Source organism: Sarcophilus harrisii, chromosome 2 (assembly GCF_902635505.1).
Source record: "Sarcophilus harrisii chromosome 2, mSarHar1.11, whole genome shotgun sequence".
Taxonomy (NCBI): domain Eukaryota; kingdom Metazoa; phylum Chordata; class Mammalia; order Dasyuromorphia; family Dasyuridae; genus Sarcophilus; species Sarcophilus harrisii.
Window position 1 is genome coordinate 174,681,706 of NC_045427.1, and position 18,426 is coordinate 174,700,131.

The window sequence follows — 18,426 nt, forward strand, 5'->3', positions numbered from 1 at the left end:
ATGAAGTACCTAGCACATAAAGATAGAAACAACAACTGTCCCTGTGATTTTATTGGTATAAGTAACTCTCAAGAGAGGACCTATGAATATGGGTAAGTACCTTTTTTATGAAGTCTTAGAGAATCCTCCAGAGTGGAAACTCTGAGAATGTGGTCTCTGTATCCCTGGGGGGTGTTCAAGATCTTTTCAGGGAATCTTTTGATATTCATAATAAATCAAAGGTCTAAAGTATTTTCATAGTAATATATTATTTACCTATTAAATACTTCTCTCATTTTCAACTATATATTTGCATGAGGATAGATTTTTTCTTTTCATATACTTCAATCAAAACAACATATCACAACAGATTAAATGCAGAAGAAAACTTGAGAATCAAGGAGCTTTCTTTCAAGGAGACATTAAAGAAATTTGCAAAAAATATGTAAAACTATGTTAGTCTTATCAATGTTTTTTTATTTTGAACGATAGTTATTTTCATTAAAATATAGCTTATATGAATGTCTTGGCTTATTATTGTTATTTTAAATAAATTAATAAGTGAATATTTTAATATTAATTTTACTCTTTTAGTAGACAAAATATTGATGGGTATAACTCACATAAACAAAATATATTTGAAGTCCTCAGTAATTTTTAAGTGTATAAAGAAGTCCTGAAACCAAAATGTTTGAAATCCACTGTCATAGGGCATTGAAAGAAATGACTTGCCAGGATTATATAGTCAGTATGTATCAAACATAAATGTAAACCAAATTTGTCCAACTTTTAGGCTCTCTCTCAATCTACTACTATTTGCTTAAATGAATTATGCAAGAAATAAATGAATCACAGAGAGTATAATAAAACTGACATTTAAATACTGATCAATACTGTTCCTTTCTATGGAAAACAATAAATGAAATTATTAGCTTTTGCCAGTCTTTGAAATGCTAAATACATATAAGCTAGTGGTCCAAAAGGAAAGGAATCTAGCTATATTTGAATTTCTGTTGAAGGTTGAAAATGCAAACAGGTAGACATTTTTTCAATATTGCTCTACTTTTTCATTACTAGCCTTAAAAAATTATCCTGTATTAAATAATTCCCTAATCTTGAGTCTATCACATACTTAAGAATTTGTAAACAGAACATTTTCTAAAATTAATATTTAGAAGAAATAAACTCAACAGTAGTATACATTAATTCAGATATAACTGGTTCCTTTTACCATTAGAAACAAAATTTTCTATGAATATTTTCAATTATTGTTTCCCATTTAAAAGTCTGTATTATTCTAAATTGAAATAATCAGCAAATTTATTTGAACTTTTCAAGCTAATAGATCTACTTTTTCCATTCAATTTTAGTTTGAATTCCTTGGATTCTATCTTTTAAGTTACAATGTCTTAGAGTGTTGTGTCTTGCTTTCTACAGCCCCCAAGTTGGGGTAACAAAACATACCATTGCTTTCTAGAATCCCATGCCAGAGTGATTAAGATAATACCTTTCTAGTGGAGAAGTGATGAGGGGGTATTCCTAAGGATGGTGGAAAAATGGAGTCCGTTTATTTCAAGGATTTTCTCCTATATATAATGTAACAAAAACAACACTGAGCATGTGAGATCACATAAACAACTTTCTATTGTATGTAGTTTGCCAGCTGGTATTACTCTTCCACCTGGTATTACCCTGCTTCAATCTCAACAGAGGTTGTCACTACCCCCCCCCCCCCGACTTCTCAGAGAGGCCAAAAGCCCTTAGGGGAGATGGGGAGCCGAACCAGACATTGTTAGCCAGTTCCCTCTGGGCTGAAGTGTCTTATACCTTACCTAGAGTTTCCCCACTGACTGTGACCCTCTACATTAGAGTAAAGAGAGTTTTGTCTTTAACACTTTTTTTTTTTTTTTTAACAATAATGAAGACACAAATCCAAGAATGAGATCAGATAGATCATCACTAACTCAACAATGAATACATTTCTTATCAAAATGAAGTGGTTAAGAATCCAGCATTTAGGCTCAGAATTAGGCTATTAATATGACAAAATAACTTGTCATTTGAATTTTCTATAAAGATAATATCAAAAGAGATAGTGTATCATAAAGAATAGAGAGTTACAACTGGAGATGTTCAGAAGAGATTTCCAGGACTCCTCCTTACCTGTATTGACAATGTAATCCTGAGAAAGTCACTTAACTTCTCATTGATTCAGAAAACTCTCTAAGGCAATAAATTGCAGAGGAAGTACTTATCTGTATTTGGGGGATGGAGGTGGTTAGGGAGACTTTCTTCTGAGATTCCCTACACAGTGAAGTTACAGGCCCAGATAACTTCTTTCTCTTATCTGTCAACCTAAACCACTCCACCCCCAAGCCAGAAAATCCACTGAATAGAAGTCTATGTTTAGAATCAAGAAGATCTGAGTTCACATTTTGATCTCAGACACTTGCTAATGCTATGCTTCTGGGTGAATTACTTATGGCAAACCATTCTGGTATCTTTGCCAAGAAAACCACAGGGATAGTATGGGACACCGACTCACTAAAAATCCTAGAGGTAACAGTACAATAAAAACTACCTTTCCCTCCTCTACAGAGCAACCAAGACAATTTGAATACAGTAGTATCACTTTCAATGCTAATTGTCAAATAACCTATGGAGGGGGCTCAGACCTTATTCTCATTTTTTTGCTATTATCTAACAATGCATTTATTATTTTTTCAATTATACGTGTTTTTTGATTGAGTTGGTTCATTTATGTTTGCACTCTACTTTTCATGTAATCAATAATTTTTTATGATTTTTTAATGAATTTTATTTTTTATGAATAAGAACTATAATATATTTTTATGATTGGTTCTTCCTTTAAAACTAAAAATCTTATTTTATTTGAAGAAAAAATGAAATCTATGTATGGTTACATCATCTAAGGATTATTTTATTCAAGATATCATAATGTTTTGCTGAGTAGAATTTGAGGTACGTTAAAATTCTCTCCTATTTATATATCTAATTTACAAACTCAAAGAATCATCCTCAAGCCAGAGGCATTTTGTTTGTTAAATTTAATATCTCTTTAGGGGAAAAACAGATAATGTAGGCAGTATGACAATGTGAGAGCCTTATGGTCAGCAAAACATGTGTTTAACTATCACCTTATCTACATACTAAGTGTATGATCCTGGGAAAGTCATTTAAGTACTCCAAAATTCTGTTTTCTCATTTATAAATTGGGGATGTAATAGCAACTAACATAGAGGAATGTTATATGAATCAAATAAAATTTCATATCTCTCTCTCTCTCTTTTTCTATCTCTCTCTCTCTCTTCTCTCCCTCTCCCTCTTTCTTTATTGTTAATAATATGTAAAATGACTAAAATTTTTAGCAAGGATGTCATAGGATTTGGGATTGTTCTGACAGTAGTGCTATAAGATATGTAGAAAGAGGAATATTAGTCTCATAATGGAATTTATAGGATATTTTAAGTTTTATAAAGCATTTGATATATCTTAAGTCATTTGCTTTATACCAAGAACTCTCTGAAATAAGTATTACAAATGCTATTATTTTCATTTTATAGAAAACTAAAGCTCATTTAACAGAGAAATTAATTGGTTTATGAAGACTCACACAGTTACTGAAGTTATAAGACAAGCTTTGAACCCCTCATGGTCTCCATGACTCCAGAGACTTGTAGCACTTTATCCATTACAATATCTGGGTATCAGAAAGATCAAGTGACTTTTCTATCTTAACTGGATAGGATATTTAAAAGTTGAAACATCAAATCAAGTCCAGTGTTCTTTACACAGTTTCATGCCTATTTCTTTTTCCTGAAAGATGACAAAATAATAATTGATTAATAAAGAAAGAAGCAATGCATTTGACATTCCCTACCTGACTTTCTAGATTCTGTTTCTTTCCTTTAATCTAGAAGGTTCTTTAAAATATGTTATTTACAGATTTATTTTTTCTAGATAGAGCAAATACATTGAGAAATCTTAGAGCTGCTAAAATAGAGAAAATAAAATTCAAATGCAGTAGATTTATGAGCATCAAATGCAGAAAAGAGGTCTGTAGAAAACTCCTTTTCAATTTTCTCCAGTAATTTTCAAGAATCCTAATTTTGTATCCACTCAGATATTGTCTATCACTAAGCCTTTACTAAGTAATTACTGTGATGCAGGCATAGAGGATCTGAAAATGTAATTTCCTACCTTCAAAGAGTTTATATTCTATTGTCAGAGACAACATGTATTTATTTAAGTATTTGGAAAATAAAAGTTAGTTTAATAAGTCTTCTTATGGAGTTTTCTCTTTAGCTGAACTTCGGAGGAATCTAGATATTCTAAGAGGAAAAGGTAAGCAGGAAGAGCAAATATTGATTAATACCAAATAAGGACACCAAAAATGAATATTTATTAAGAATATCACTTAGGATTCCAGTTATTTTCCTCAAATATAGATAAAAAATGTTAGTTTAAATAATTCCATGTGGTTTGAAAATAGAATGATCCATTATTATGTAAAACTTAAAATATTTGTCAAAAGAAATATAGATATGTTAATTCATTAATTAGAGAAGTCTTTTTTGTTCATTTACATTATGCTGCATTTGATTACAAGTAATAGCTCTAATATCCACATTTGAAGTATAAATAACAAAATTTTATTAACCAATAAATGTCTTCCTCAATCAAAATAATTGCATAGTTATTTTTTGTTTGTTTGTTTTGCTTTGTAATTTGTCCTAGGGAATTTAGATTGAGATTTAAATAATGTGAGAACCTATCTTTGAATATTCAGTAATAGAACTGACAACTTGCAATACTGAATGCAAACAAATATATGCTACTTACTTAGAAAACAAAACAATTATCAAATCATCCAATATTCATTTTGTGGAGGTTGATAAAAGGATGTTTGCTTTTGTTCTCAAATGGCAGGAACTTATATTTATTAGAACCTTATGGTTTACAAAATACTTCATGTAAGTTTCTTATCTGAAGACTCATAGTTGGCAAAGAAGTCATCAGTCCCCCTAGCTTATATGTAGGGACACTGAGACTCGAGATGTTGAATTATGTTCCAGAACTAAGTTTTTGCTAGTATAAGGAAGTATCAAGATTCACCAACTCTTAGAATTGGAAAGTAACTCAGAGGCTGTTTGGATTATAAAAACTTAACTGATTAAAATAGTGAAAAACCACAAATTCTCCTACTATAATTTTCAGTATTTTCCTTGGGTAGTAAGTCAAGAACTCTGGGAATTCCACTGCTGTTCTCTGGCAAAAGCTAATGGTAGAGCTTTGTGTTTACCTCCCTCTCTAGTTCCTTTCTTCTAGGTTGTCATCTCTTAAACCAAGAAAGAACTTCTACAGTTCCTTTCTTCCAGGTTGTCATCTCTTAAACCAAGAAAGTCATTTGCTCTCTCTCTACTGACATAACATCTGGGAGCCAGAATCTGCTGTCATATCTTTGCCCATTAATTTATTTGAAACTCTCTTTGCATCTTTTCCTGAAGATCAAAGTTAAATCTCTCTCCTCTCCTTTATAGCATGACTCTAGCAAATTAATCTCCCAAATGGGTGGATTCAGTCACCACTTATGGATTTTCATGCTTATGAAAGAGATATAATCCAAAACCTTAAGTAGCTTCCTCATTTTCAATCTTTTTAAGTTGTCTAGAAGAAACTTTCTTCACCTAACTGACTCCATTGTCTCACTGTATGATTATGTCTCAAACTGAATCATGCTTCTCAATCTGACTTCCAACTTTACCACTGAAAATTGAAACTCTTATTAAAGTCCAGGTTCTAGTGATTCCATTTCAACTCTTAAATATATAAATTCATGTTTAGCTTTTAAAATCTTTCCCAATCTCAGGTTTATTTCATGTTCTTTTTCACTAACTCAATTTAAAACCAAACCAAACCACCAACAACCAATAAAAAACCCTAGTTCATTCCCCAAATGGCATTTCCAAATAGTCATCAGACCCTAAACTATTGACTTTTCAGTTCTCATTTTACTTTCCCTTACAAAATCCAATTCTTCATTTGTATTTTCACCTCCAATTTCTTAACTCTTCAATTATCTCAAGCCATTTCTCTTGCACTAGCCACTTTCTCCTCTTTTCCCCATCTTGAAGTGTTGGTGAAGCAATTCAACTATACTGCCCTTCTTTCTTGAATACCTTTCTCTCTTATCATTTTGCTGTTCATACCTTGCCATGCCTCCACCTTGGATGTCTCCCACCATTCACTACCACCTCTCCTACATATGTTGGACTGGATAAAGTAATGAAGGAGGAGAAAATCACTTAACAGTTTTGCCTATGTTGTTGTGTAGTCATTTCAGTAACTTCTTCATGACCTCATTTGGTATTTTCTTGGCAAACATACTGGAGTTGTACATGTTTACTTCTTCAGCCCATTTATCCATTTATAGATGAGGAAACTAAGGCAAACAGCATTGAGTAACTTGTCCAGGAACACAAAATTAGTAAGTATCTTTGGCCAGATTTAAACTCAGAAAGATAAGTCAACATTATCCATTGTGTCACCCAATTTTCCTAGTTTTGCCTAGGTCTACCACATACAATCTCATATTAACCTTTTCTGTTACTAGGTATATATTTGTCTTATCTCACTTTCCATGGCAACTATACTAAACCTTTCATCTGTCCTTATGCCTATAGTTATACCACATAACTTCTCAATTAAGAATCTTGCTTCATATTTTACAGAAACAATTGAAGCAATTTGCCAAGATTGCCCTCATCTCCCTTATTCCCCATATTGGGTCACTCATGTATCTTCTGCATTAATTATCTCTTCCTTCACCACTGTCTCACATGAGTTGGCCCTCCTCCAAACCATAGCTATCTGATCAAATGATCCTGTTCCCCCCCATCTTCTCTAACAAAGTACTCTCTCTCTCATCTCCAATCTTTCACTTACTTACAATTTATTGTCTCATTCTCCACTATCTACAAACATGATCATGCCTCCTCTATCCAAAGAAGGGAAAACCCTCCCCTTAATCCTTTCATCTCTATTAATCATCACTCTATTATTTTTTCTGCTTTCTGGGACTAAATTTGAAAAGGCCTTCTATAAGAGTAACTTCTACTTTCTTCTCACTCTCTAGTTCCTTACAATTAATCTTGCCTTATTATTCCACTAAAACTTGTCTCTCCATTGTCATAAATGATCTCTTTTCAGACATTCAATGGCTTTTTCTTAATCCTCATTCTCCTCAAAACTTCTGTGGCTTTGATATTGTTGATTATCTTATCCTCCTTGATTACTTTAAGGTTTTGGGGACACAAATCTCTACTGGTTTTCTTCCTGCCTGTGTATTTACTCTTCAGTCTATTTTACTGGATCCTCAGCCAGATCATTCCCTTTTATTGTTATTGTCCTGCCTTCTTCTTTTTTCCCCTCGATACTAGCTCATTTGAAAATTTCATTAGATCCCATGAATTGAATTTCCAACTTTGGGCTGATAATTCTGAAATGTACCTATCCTGCCCAAACCTCAGCTAATCTTCAGTATCACATCTCCAACTATCTTTTGGACATCTAAAAAGGGGTGTCCAGTAGACATCTTAAGCTCAATGTGTTCAATACAGAACTCATTATTTTTCTCCTAAACTGCTTTTTGCAAAAAGAGTAAAAAAAAAAGTAGTATTTGTTACCTTATATGACAGTATGGCATATTGTTAAAAGAGAACTCTCCTGGACATACAATTTACTTTCAGTCCCAAATCTGACACATACTATACCTTTTGAGTGAACTTGGGAAAGTCACTGAAATATGTATTTCATTATTAAGTGTTTCCAAATTAGATGGAAGTTGCTAATATGTTTTGAAAGAGAGAATTTCCTAATGAGGAGCTACGTACATGACTGTGGAAATCAATGAATACTCTATAACACTTTATAGTATTAACTGAGTGATAGTATTATTTACTCAATTAGGAAGTACTAAAAGACAGTCATGGAGTCAAGATAAAAACTAATCAAAGTTTCCTGGTTTTAATCCTAACTCTACCACAAAATAATTTGATGTTGGGCTAGTCATTCTTTGTTTAAATTTTTCCATCTCTAAAATGAATACTATTATCGTAGTAGTAACACTGTACTAATAATTAAATATTTAAGTATGTGCATTAGGGAATAGAGGAATCAAACATACTATATATATATATGTATATGTGTGAATATAGTCACACAAACTAATAGATAATATTTTATGTCTAATTCCTTCACTGAGGCATAGCATTATGGCTCCCCTTTTAGGTGATTTTTGTGTGTTATAATCACATTTTCCAATGTGTGAAGTGAAATCAGCAATAAGCCACAGCTTTTTTTTTCAAGTGACTCCAATCTGCTGCTGAAGGTTTTTATACCTCCTGGAGACTTGGATGGTAAAAAGTACCTGTTTAACCTTGACTCAGGATCGTAATTATCCTCTTATCCTTTGGGAATAAACCTGTGAAATTTACCTTGGGTAAAGCAGAGATAGTGGTGAAACCCAAGTTATTTAAGATTTCATTTTTTTGGAGAGAATTGTAGGAACCCAGGATGAATGATGCAGGCCTGGTATCTCCTGACAATATCAATGTTTATGGAATTAAGATTGAACTGCTTTTCTCTACAATGCAGACATCTTTTCCTTATGTGGTCATTAAATTTAAGTATAAGGGAGACCATCTAGTTAAATTTAATTCAATAAACATGTAGTGCTTATGACAGTTACTAAAATAATCATGAAGAATACTAAGTAACAAAATATATATATATATATTAGAAAAAACAATTCCAGCCTGGCACATGTTTGTTTGGTTGGTAATAGAAGCTTAGTAATTGTTAGTTTTGATTTAATTTGAAAGCAATTGCTTATTTTCTAAGAGTTTCCATCAAAAGAAGTTCTCTTAGAAGTTGTGGTAGTTATATATTGGTATCTTGATTAAAGAGTGCATTGCCTTGGTATAATAATATATTCTTTTATCTCACTTTCACTAGTGAAGCCAAGTAATTAATACACCAACTATAATTATGGACTCATTAAGTGTAATAAAAAGAGGGGAAAAGATTATTACTATGTTTAGTGTGAAAAATTTAAACAAAGTTGCGAATATTAAATTTTCTGGCAGAATTTTGGATAGTTTTACTCATTGATTTATATCTACTATACTTTGCTACCCTGAAGGAGTAGAGTAATAATTCATTCAAAATTTCACTTTGAGTTCAAGGAAAATGTTTTTCCTCATATTTAACATTTACTGTGCAGCACTGTGCATAGAGGCAGATAATTGGCACAAGAAATTGAATAAGTACTGGACCTAGAGTAAGGAAAACTCATCTTCCTATGTTCAAATCTGGCCTGAGAAACTTACTAGCTATGTGAGCAAGTCACTTAATCCTGTTTGCCTCAGTTTCTTCATCTGTAAAATGAACTGGAGAAGGAAAAGGTAAACTACTTTTATATCTTTACCAAGAAAACCTCAAGCTGGGTCACAAGAAGTCAGAACTGAAACAAGTATAAAAACAAATTTTGTAACTGCGCAAAAAAACTCAAACTCCTTGAGCCTCAATTTTTTCATATGGAAATTGGTGATAATAATTCCTGTGGTACCTATCAAACAGTGTTATTGCAAAGGTAAGAGGAGATAAGTACATGAACCACTTTCCAAATCTTAGAAAACTTTCATGTGAGACAGGTGCTTTAAGTGGGAAAGGAAAGAAGGAAGGAATGAAGGGAAGAAAAGAGGGGAAGGAAGGAAAGAAGAAATTAAGGAATAAAGGAAGATAGAAGAAAGAGGAAGGCACACTGCCCAATTAGAGTTCATAGTCAAGCAAAAATCTGAATTCTTTTGCAGACTGAATCACAAATTAAAGAATATTTTTTTTTGGTAGCTAGGTGATAAAATGGCTACAGTTCTGGGCTTCTAATCAGGAAGCCTTAAGATTCAATTTAGTCTCAAAGTAGAATTTTTACTAGCTGTGTGACTTTGGATTAGTCACTTAATCATTATCTACTTCAGTTTCTTTATCTATTAAATGGGAATAATTATAGACCTACCTACCAGACATGTTCTAAGATTAAAATAGGTCAATATTTGTAAGCACTTTGCAGCCTTATAAAGTGCTAGATAAATGCTAGTTATCATCATCATCATCATCATCATCATCATCAAAGCTGATATAAGTGAATCAAAGAAGATACCAAACAGTGTAAGAAGTTATACTTGATCTAGTATTGTCAAAAAAAATCCAAGCTTGAAGGAGAAATTATGCAATAACAACAAATGAGTCTCAAAAATAATGAATTTTCCACAAGAACTACCATAAAAAGAAATGAATCAAAATCTTAATAAAATGAAACAGAAGCTTTTCAAGAGAAAACTAGAATTATAAATGGCTCAGAAATGAAAGTAGTGAATTTTATGGAAGGAATGAACTCCCTGAAAACGAAGGTAATGAAGGCAGAAACTAATGACTGTGAAAAAGCAAGAAACTTTAAAACACTATCAAATGTTTGAAAATGATAGAAGCAAATGTGAGATGGAAATTGAAAAGAAAGAAAGGGAGGAAAGAAAGGAAGGAAGGAAGGGACAGAGGAAGAGAGAGAGAGGCAGGGAAAGAAAGAAAGAAAAAGAAAGATGCTTTGAAATATTCTCTGAATCAATCAGCTTTCTATCTGGAAGTCAATGGCATGTTTCATCATGAGTCTTTGTAAATGCGGTTTGACATTGTGTTAATCAGAGTTTTTGTTTTTTAAACTGATTAGCTTCACAATATGGTTATTATATAAATTGTTCTGGTTCTATTCCTTTCACTTTGTATTAATTCATATGTCATCCAGGTTTCCTTTTTCTTTTTTTTTTTCCTGAAATATATCTTTCATAAGCCATAGTCATAACCATCCATTCCTCAATTGATGGGGATTGTTTTAGTTTCTATCCATTGCCACAAAAAAAAAAAAGAACTAAACACACACACACATTCCTACACATTTACAAAGCACAAATACACACATACATGATTGATATAGATAACTTTTCTCTCTAGCTGTTACCCTCCCCCCATATAGATCCTTTCCTTACTTCTTTGATCTCTTTGGGAAATAGACTTACTAGCAATATCACAGGGTAAAAGGTTATACACAATGTAATAGCTTTTGGGACATAGTTCCAAATTGCTTTCCAGAATGGTTGGAACAGTTCACAGCTCCACCAACAGTGCATTAAATTGCCTATTTTCTTGTACCCTCTGGCATCTATGATTTTCCTTTTTCATCAATTTAGTCAATCATCTGATGAATGTGAGTGCAAGTTGGTACTTCAGGGTTGTTTTAATTTACACTTTTCTAGATTGTTAGTGTTTTAGAGTAATATTTTTTTTAACATGGCTACTGAGAACTTTGATTTCTTCCTCTAAAAAAATGCCTATTCAAACTTTGACTGTTTATCAATTGAGGAATGGTTCTTATTCTTATAGACTAAATTATATATATATATATATATATATATATATATATCAGTTTTATCAGAAAATCTAGCTGCAAAGATTTTATCCCTATATTTTTTCTTCTATTTAAATTTAGTTGTATTTGCTTTGTGCAAAAGCTTTTTAATTTTATGTAATGACATTTTGTCATTTTACCTCCTGTGAACCTCTTAATCTCTTCTTTGGTCACAAACTTTTGCCCTATCCACAAATTAACAGATAATTTAAGATATCCTATATATATGTATGTATATATATGTATACATATATATGTATATATTTTACTTCATGATTTTTCATTTTTCCAATTACATGTATAGTTTTCAACTCATTTTGAAAGATTTTGATTTCCAAATTGCTTCCTTCCTTCATTCCTTAACTTCCCTTTTCCCAAGATTGCAAATAATATGACATAGGTTATACACATAGAATCATTTTAAACATATTTCTATATTAGTCGTGTTGTGAAAGAAAAATCAGAATGAAAGGGGAAAACCATGAAAAAAGAAAAAAAGGAAACAAAAAAAGGTGAAAATAGTATGCTTTGATCTGCAATGTTCATCATTTCCTCTCTGGATATGGATGGCATTTTCCAAGATATTCATTTTTAGATATGGGCCCCGAGAGCATTCACTTTGTTTGACTCTACTTATTATAAGTTACAAATTTCTCTTCTACCCCTCCATCTCCTTGGTTTTTAATTGGAAGTATGTTAGGTAGGGGAAATAGGTAATTACTAACAGTGCTGGGGAAAACAACAATAACAACAACAATATCAAAAATAAAACAGAGTTTTTATTTTATTATTTTAATGCACAGAAGAAAAGAAAAGCATGGATTAATAGAATCATTCTGAATAGGAGATGTAGAATTTGTTATAAACATTTAAAAAAATTAATCAGTATGAAATGCAAATTAATGGTTAATTTTGTGTGTGTGTGTATCCTGTAGGCTCATTTTTTTCTGATCTAATTTCATAAAAAAAATCTTTAAGTATCATACAAATATAAATTATAATTTTATTAGAAATCTTAAAACTTTTCAAAAGCAAATTAAAAGATAATCACATAATTTAGATATGAAAGATCTTATAGATGTAGTGGCATTATACCATGTATATTCCATTCCAACTCTATTTATTTGCTTAATTGTTTTCTCTCTTTTCAGCACCTTGCGGATATAATGTAACCTCTCAAAATGGCACAGTTTATTCCCCAGGATTTCCAGATGAATATCCAATTTTAAAGGATTGCATATGGCTTATTACTGTTCCTCAGGGACATGGGGTTTACATCAACTTCACCTTGTTACAGACTGAAGCAGTGAACGATTACATTGCAGTCTGGTATGTGATCTTAAAGAAAATAATGTATCTGGATAATTCAGCTTTGACTTTCAATGTCTGTAACTACATATTATTTAGTGAAGTGTGGTTTCACCAGAAACTGTGATTAAACATAAAGTTGAAAATAAATTTACAAAATTATCCCCAGGAAAAGGCTGAAAAAAGCCAAATCACATGTATAGAACTTCCCCATAGCTATGCCATTAGAAACATCATATGTAAGTTTTTGTTTTTTGTAAATTAACTAATCTAAATTTTGGGGAGGAAGGAGAGAGGAAGAATACAATATTTCAATATACAAACAATTTATTTTAAAACTACTTTATAAATGAGTTTTTTATGATAGTGAAAAACTTCTAGTCTTTGCCTTTACAAGAAAATTATTTATAAATGTTGCATTAAAGTAATATAGTATTGAATAACCCTGTAAGTTGGAAAACTCAAAATAGCCCACAAACTCAGAATAATTACAATCATAGTCAGTGTTTAAATGAAAGATCAAATTTACAAACCAATATATCCTTTTATCCTGAGCATGTTTTGTAACTAAAGTTTTAAAATCTTTTGTTTTGGTTGTTTTTCATTTGAGTTTTTATTTTAACATCTCTATTAATCAGTGAAAAGAAATTTTGGCATTTAATGGCAGTATGAATATGAAAATTAGAAGTATAAGCTTGTTTTAAAAATTTCTTAGTGTATAATAATATTAATGCTCCAATCTTAAGAAGAAATTTTGAATTTCTTGAATTAAGTGAACTCAACAATTTGCCTTTGACAATAACCTTTCACATTTCTCTGTTCAGATTTTAGTTAAAAAAACAAACAAACAATAGTATTTACTATAATGGTATAATAGGAAAATTGAGAGACTAAAATCCAGACCACCTGAATTTTGATACAGTATTTGCTATTAATCAACCCTCTAATTTTAAACAAATTACTTAAACTCTCCTTGACTTAGTTTCTATGTGTTAAATGGTTATAATTGCCTTTGAAATATTTAATTTTTAGGATCAAATGAGAAATTATATATATATATATATTATGTCTTTATAGACATAAGATATCATTTTGTACATAGTTATTGGGATGGATACTTGCAAGATAATGGAATCCTGATTCATAAGCTTAGCATTTGTTTTACCTTGAACATCCACTTAGTTTTCTGGACCTCAGTTTCTTCAACTGTAATGAAAAGGTTTACTAGATGACCTGCTAACTATAGTTCTGGGATTCAAGGAAAGAAATCTTTCATAAATTTCAATTTACAGTTATCATGTATAATGGTTTAAGTACATAAAGAATATATATAAGAATAAAGGAATAAACTATGTATAAAGGAAGAAAATATCCTTGAACTTGATTTTACTGAAAGCTTAAATGGGAACTGACTCCTTAAAGTGCATGGATTAACCCTGTTGGATGAAGACAAGCATCCGAAACACATTGATTTTGTACATGGCACTCTCCTGTGCTTATTAGAGAAATTTACATGTTAATTTGTTATAAATCTTCTAGAGAGAATAGATTCCATCTTCTCTGAAACATGGGAACAATATTTGACTCAATTACATAATTTTCTGAGAAAAATGGAAAATTCTACCTAAGGATAAAATCAGTAATTTTTGAAGGAGTGTTTATGTAATTCAGAAACAGTTACTATATCATAGATTCATAATCTAGAAACCTTTGAATTTCAAAGGTTCTCTATTATAATAACTCATTTTATAGAAGTGGGTGAGAAATGTTCAGTATTAGAAAGGAGGACATTCTGGTGACATCATGGATAGAGCACTAAGCCTGGAATCAGGAAGATTTATCTTCTGATTTTAAATCTGACCTTAGACACTTATTAGCTCTGTGACCCTGGGCAAGTCACTTAATTCTCTTTGCCTTAGTTTCTTGATCTGTGAAAGAAGCTGGAAAAGGAAATGGCAAATCTCTCTAGTATTTTTGCCAAGAAAACGCCAAAAGGGGTCATGAGGAGTTGGACATGATTGAAACAACTAAACAACAACATTCAGAAAAATGCCTGGAATATGCTGTATTCAAAATCCCTCAGTTCAAATCCTGGTTTTTCTATTAATTAACTAGCTGTGTGATGTTGAATAATTATTTCCCTTTTCTGTCTGATCTTTCTTGCTAAAAATAAAGGGTTTGATTTAAATGATCTTTAACAGTCATCCCAGCTCTAAATAATATGATGCTATTATTGTATAAAGAGAAAAAAACAAAAGCAACCACCAAAAACAATTAGGTCAGACAAACAAAATCAATCAAGTAATGAAGTTGAAAGAATCAGACTTAAAAATCAGAATATCTGACATTTTATCCTATTCTCTAGTTCTGTCCCTAATCAGCCATATAACCATATGACAATTTCTATCTTAGTTTCCTCATCTTTGTAACAAAGATTATCATGCATGAACTACTTACTTTAGAGAATTGCAATAATGTACTTTGTGTAATATAAAAAAATAAAATTATTTGAATGAAAATTAGTGATTTTAAAAAATATCATTAAGTTTAACTATCACAATGTGAATTTCTCTACAGAAAAAAAAAGTTTCACATATTACTTTTCAATTACTGATACAAATATGACTTTGTTATACAGTTTTTTCTGAAAATCTCAACTTTGGAATGAAGATAATCATTAGCTTTTTAATGTGAATACCAATAATATAATGAGTTCTGTGATTATAATGATTAGCCCACTTTTACAAAGATGAAATTCTCTGTCAAGAGAAAATTGATTGTTAATTTAAATGATAATTTAAAGCTTTTCCCCCTTTTCCCTAGGGATGGTCCTGATCAAAATTCACCTCAGCTTGGCATTTTCAGTGGTAATACTGCCCTTGAGACGGCTTACAGCTCCACCAATCAAGTGCTCCTCAAGTTTCACAGTGACTTTTCAAATGGTGGTTTCTTTGTCCTCAATTTCCATGGTTAGTTTATTTTCACCAATTTTTATAACTCAGAATATGCTTATCGTCTTTGACTAAACTTCCAAATGAACCATTACTTATCTTTAAACCCAAAACATGTGAACTTATAGTATCTGCTTTTGGCAATAACATTGCAACTATATCCTACCTAATAACTTCTTTTTTTTTGGAAATTTTAAAGGATTTGCTGTTCATGAAGTAGTAGACCTGAGTTCTGATGCAGACTCTGTTATCGATAAGCTATGTGATCTTGGATATGTTTAACTTTTCTTTGACAGAGTTTCTGTATTAGCTGCTCATTCTACATTTTGGATTTGAATAGCATTTTCCTAGAGTAATATGGACAGATGTTTCTTTTTGATTGAGAGAAGCAAGTATTGTTTCAAGGAAGATATTAAAACTATCAATTAAGCCTGAACTCTTGGAAAGAGCATTGAATTTGGAAATAAGACATGATGTTTCAATGATATTTGTGTAACATGGACAAATAATTTCAATTCTTTGGGCTCCTTTTTCTTTTAAAAAAATGAGAAGGCAAGACATGATGCTCTCAGAGACCTCCTTTTCTATAAATTCTTTTACTTCAAGATATTGATAAACACAAGACTTACCATTACTTATAAAAGTTTTTAATAGAACAGATTTAGTTGATATCATTTAGCACCTTTGATTATTTGTCAAATGAATATTATATGTACATATATTTAATGTCACAGACACTGTACTAAGTTTTGGAGATGCAAATAAAGGCAGAAGACAGTGCCTCCTCTCAGGATGCTAACAATCTAATGGAGAGAAAATGTGCAAACAACAATGTATAAATAAGCCACATATGGAATAAATTAAAGATAATCAAGAGAAGGAAGGCACTAGAACTAAAAAGGATAAAGAAAGCTTTCCTGTATAAAATGAGATTTTAGTTGGGTCTATAGGGAAGCCAGGAAGCAGAGAAAAGGAAGCATGTGATAAGTGATAACAGTATTAAGAGACTACTAGGAGGGAAAATGGATAGGTAATGTATGAACATTCATATGTGTACAGAGATTCTTAATAATAAATAGAAACTAATATTTTGAGTTTAATGCCATTACATGTTCTATAAGCATGTTTTGTGGTATAAACGAAACACCTTGTCAAAATCAAGATGTATGATTTATGCAAACCTCTTCCCTTTCCACAGATCTATGTTCTATCGTAGAGGAAAATATATGATATCTCAATAGTCTCAGGTCTTCTTGTGATTTTCTATTTAATGATTTATTGTGTTCTATTCTATTCTCATGTAAGATTCAAAGAAACAGAGAATGTTAAGCCCAAAGAGTATCTTAGAGTTCAATCCCTTCATTTAAAAAATGGAGAAACTGAGGACATAAAATGGCTAAACTCAAATAGTATGTTCTTAATAAATTTAATAATAATGCTATCAATTTGATTGTTAACAAGACACTATTATATGGAAGATTTTATTTGTTGGACTCTGGGGATATCTGAACATAAAAGGCAGGCAGCTAAGCCTAGATGGCAAGAGGGGCTTATGACTGTCTGAAATTGTTAATTTTTCATTAAAATGTTCTCTTGAAGTTGGTGATCATTTTGATATGAGACTAGGAAATCACATGCTTGGGCTTTGGTGACAAAATTTATTAAGTGCAGAATTAGAGAGCAAAGAATATATGGAGAGTACAATATAAATGAAGATTCGGTATTGCTAGTAGAATGGTTGAATTGAGGCATAGAATATTGTTGTGAGAGGCTTAGAGTTAGGAAGAGCTTATCAGGTGACAACTAGGTGTAAGAGTGGATAGATAGAGTGTGGGCCACCAGTCAGGAAGACTCATCTTTTTGAATTCAAATCCAGCCTCAGATACTTACTACTGTATGACCCTGAACAACTTAACCCAATTTGCTTCAGTTCCACATCTGTAAGATGAGCTAGAGAAAGAAATGGAAAAATACTCCAGTATATTTGTCAAGAAAATCTCAGGTGTGGTCACAAAGAGTTGGATACAACTGAAAAGACTAAACAACAACATATCAGGTAATTGGGGGTGGAGATATGCACAGGCCTCTGTGCATGTCTGTTTGTGTGACTCATTGTGTGGACTTTCTTTTTTGAGTCTTCAAGAAAAGTTCTGATATTCACAGATGTCCTTCCCCCTTCACTCTTCCTATACCTATCCCTCTTTACCTCTAACCTTCAGACTTCCAAACTTGAATGAGTTCATCTATTCCTCTTGAGTCTCTTGCCACAATCCAAAATCATAAAAATAGTGAACATTATAATTCCCAACCTGAATAGTATAGTATCATGCTGTCAGGTGGCCATATAGACAGTAGAAGGAATGGATTAAGAGGATCCTGAGAATATTTTTGGTTTTTGTTCTTGCTATTGCTATTGTTGTTGAGTAGCATCTAGTTGCAGATTGAGAAAGAACCCACAATTCAAATGGAAGATTACAAGTTAGAGAAGGAAAGAGGCTTTTTTTAAATGGAGAAGTGAAAATGGTAATAGCTTCAGGTTGAAAAGAAATAGATTTTTAATTCAAAAAAGCACACGTGGGGACTTCTGGGGGTAGAGCCAAGGTACAAAGTAAAGCCAGGTAGCTGCTCGAGCTTCTCCAGTTTCCTATG

The 18,426-nt window shown here is 31.8% G+C and overlaps 1 protein-coding gene across 2 annotated transcripts in view; it reads left to right on the top strand.

Annotated features, from left to right (window-relative positions):
• The window catches only part of CSMD1 (CUB and Sushi multiple domains 1), a 2,563,917-nt gene that overhangs the window by 2,299,488 nt on the left and 246,003 nt on the right, over nt 1–18,426 (top strand). For both annotated transcript variants that reach the window (XM_031949178.1, XM_031949179.1), the window contains exons 43-44: nt 12,670–12,847; nt 15,650–15,795. In XM_031949178.1, coding sequence (XP_031805038.1) covers nt 12,670–12,847; nt 15,650–15,795 — 324 coding nt within the window. The remainder of the gene's footprint in view (nt 1–12,669; nt 12,848–15,649; nt 15,796–18,426) is intronic.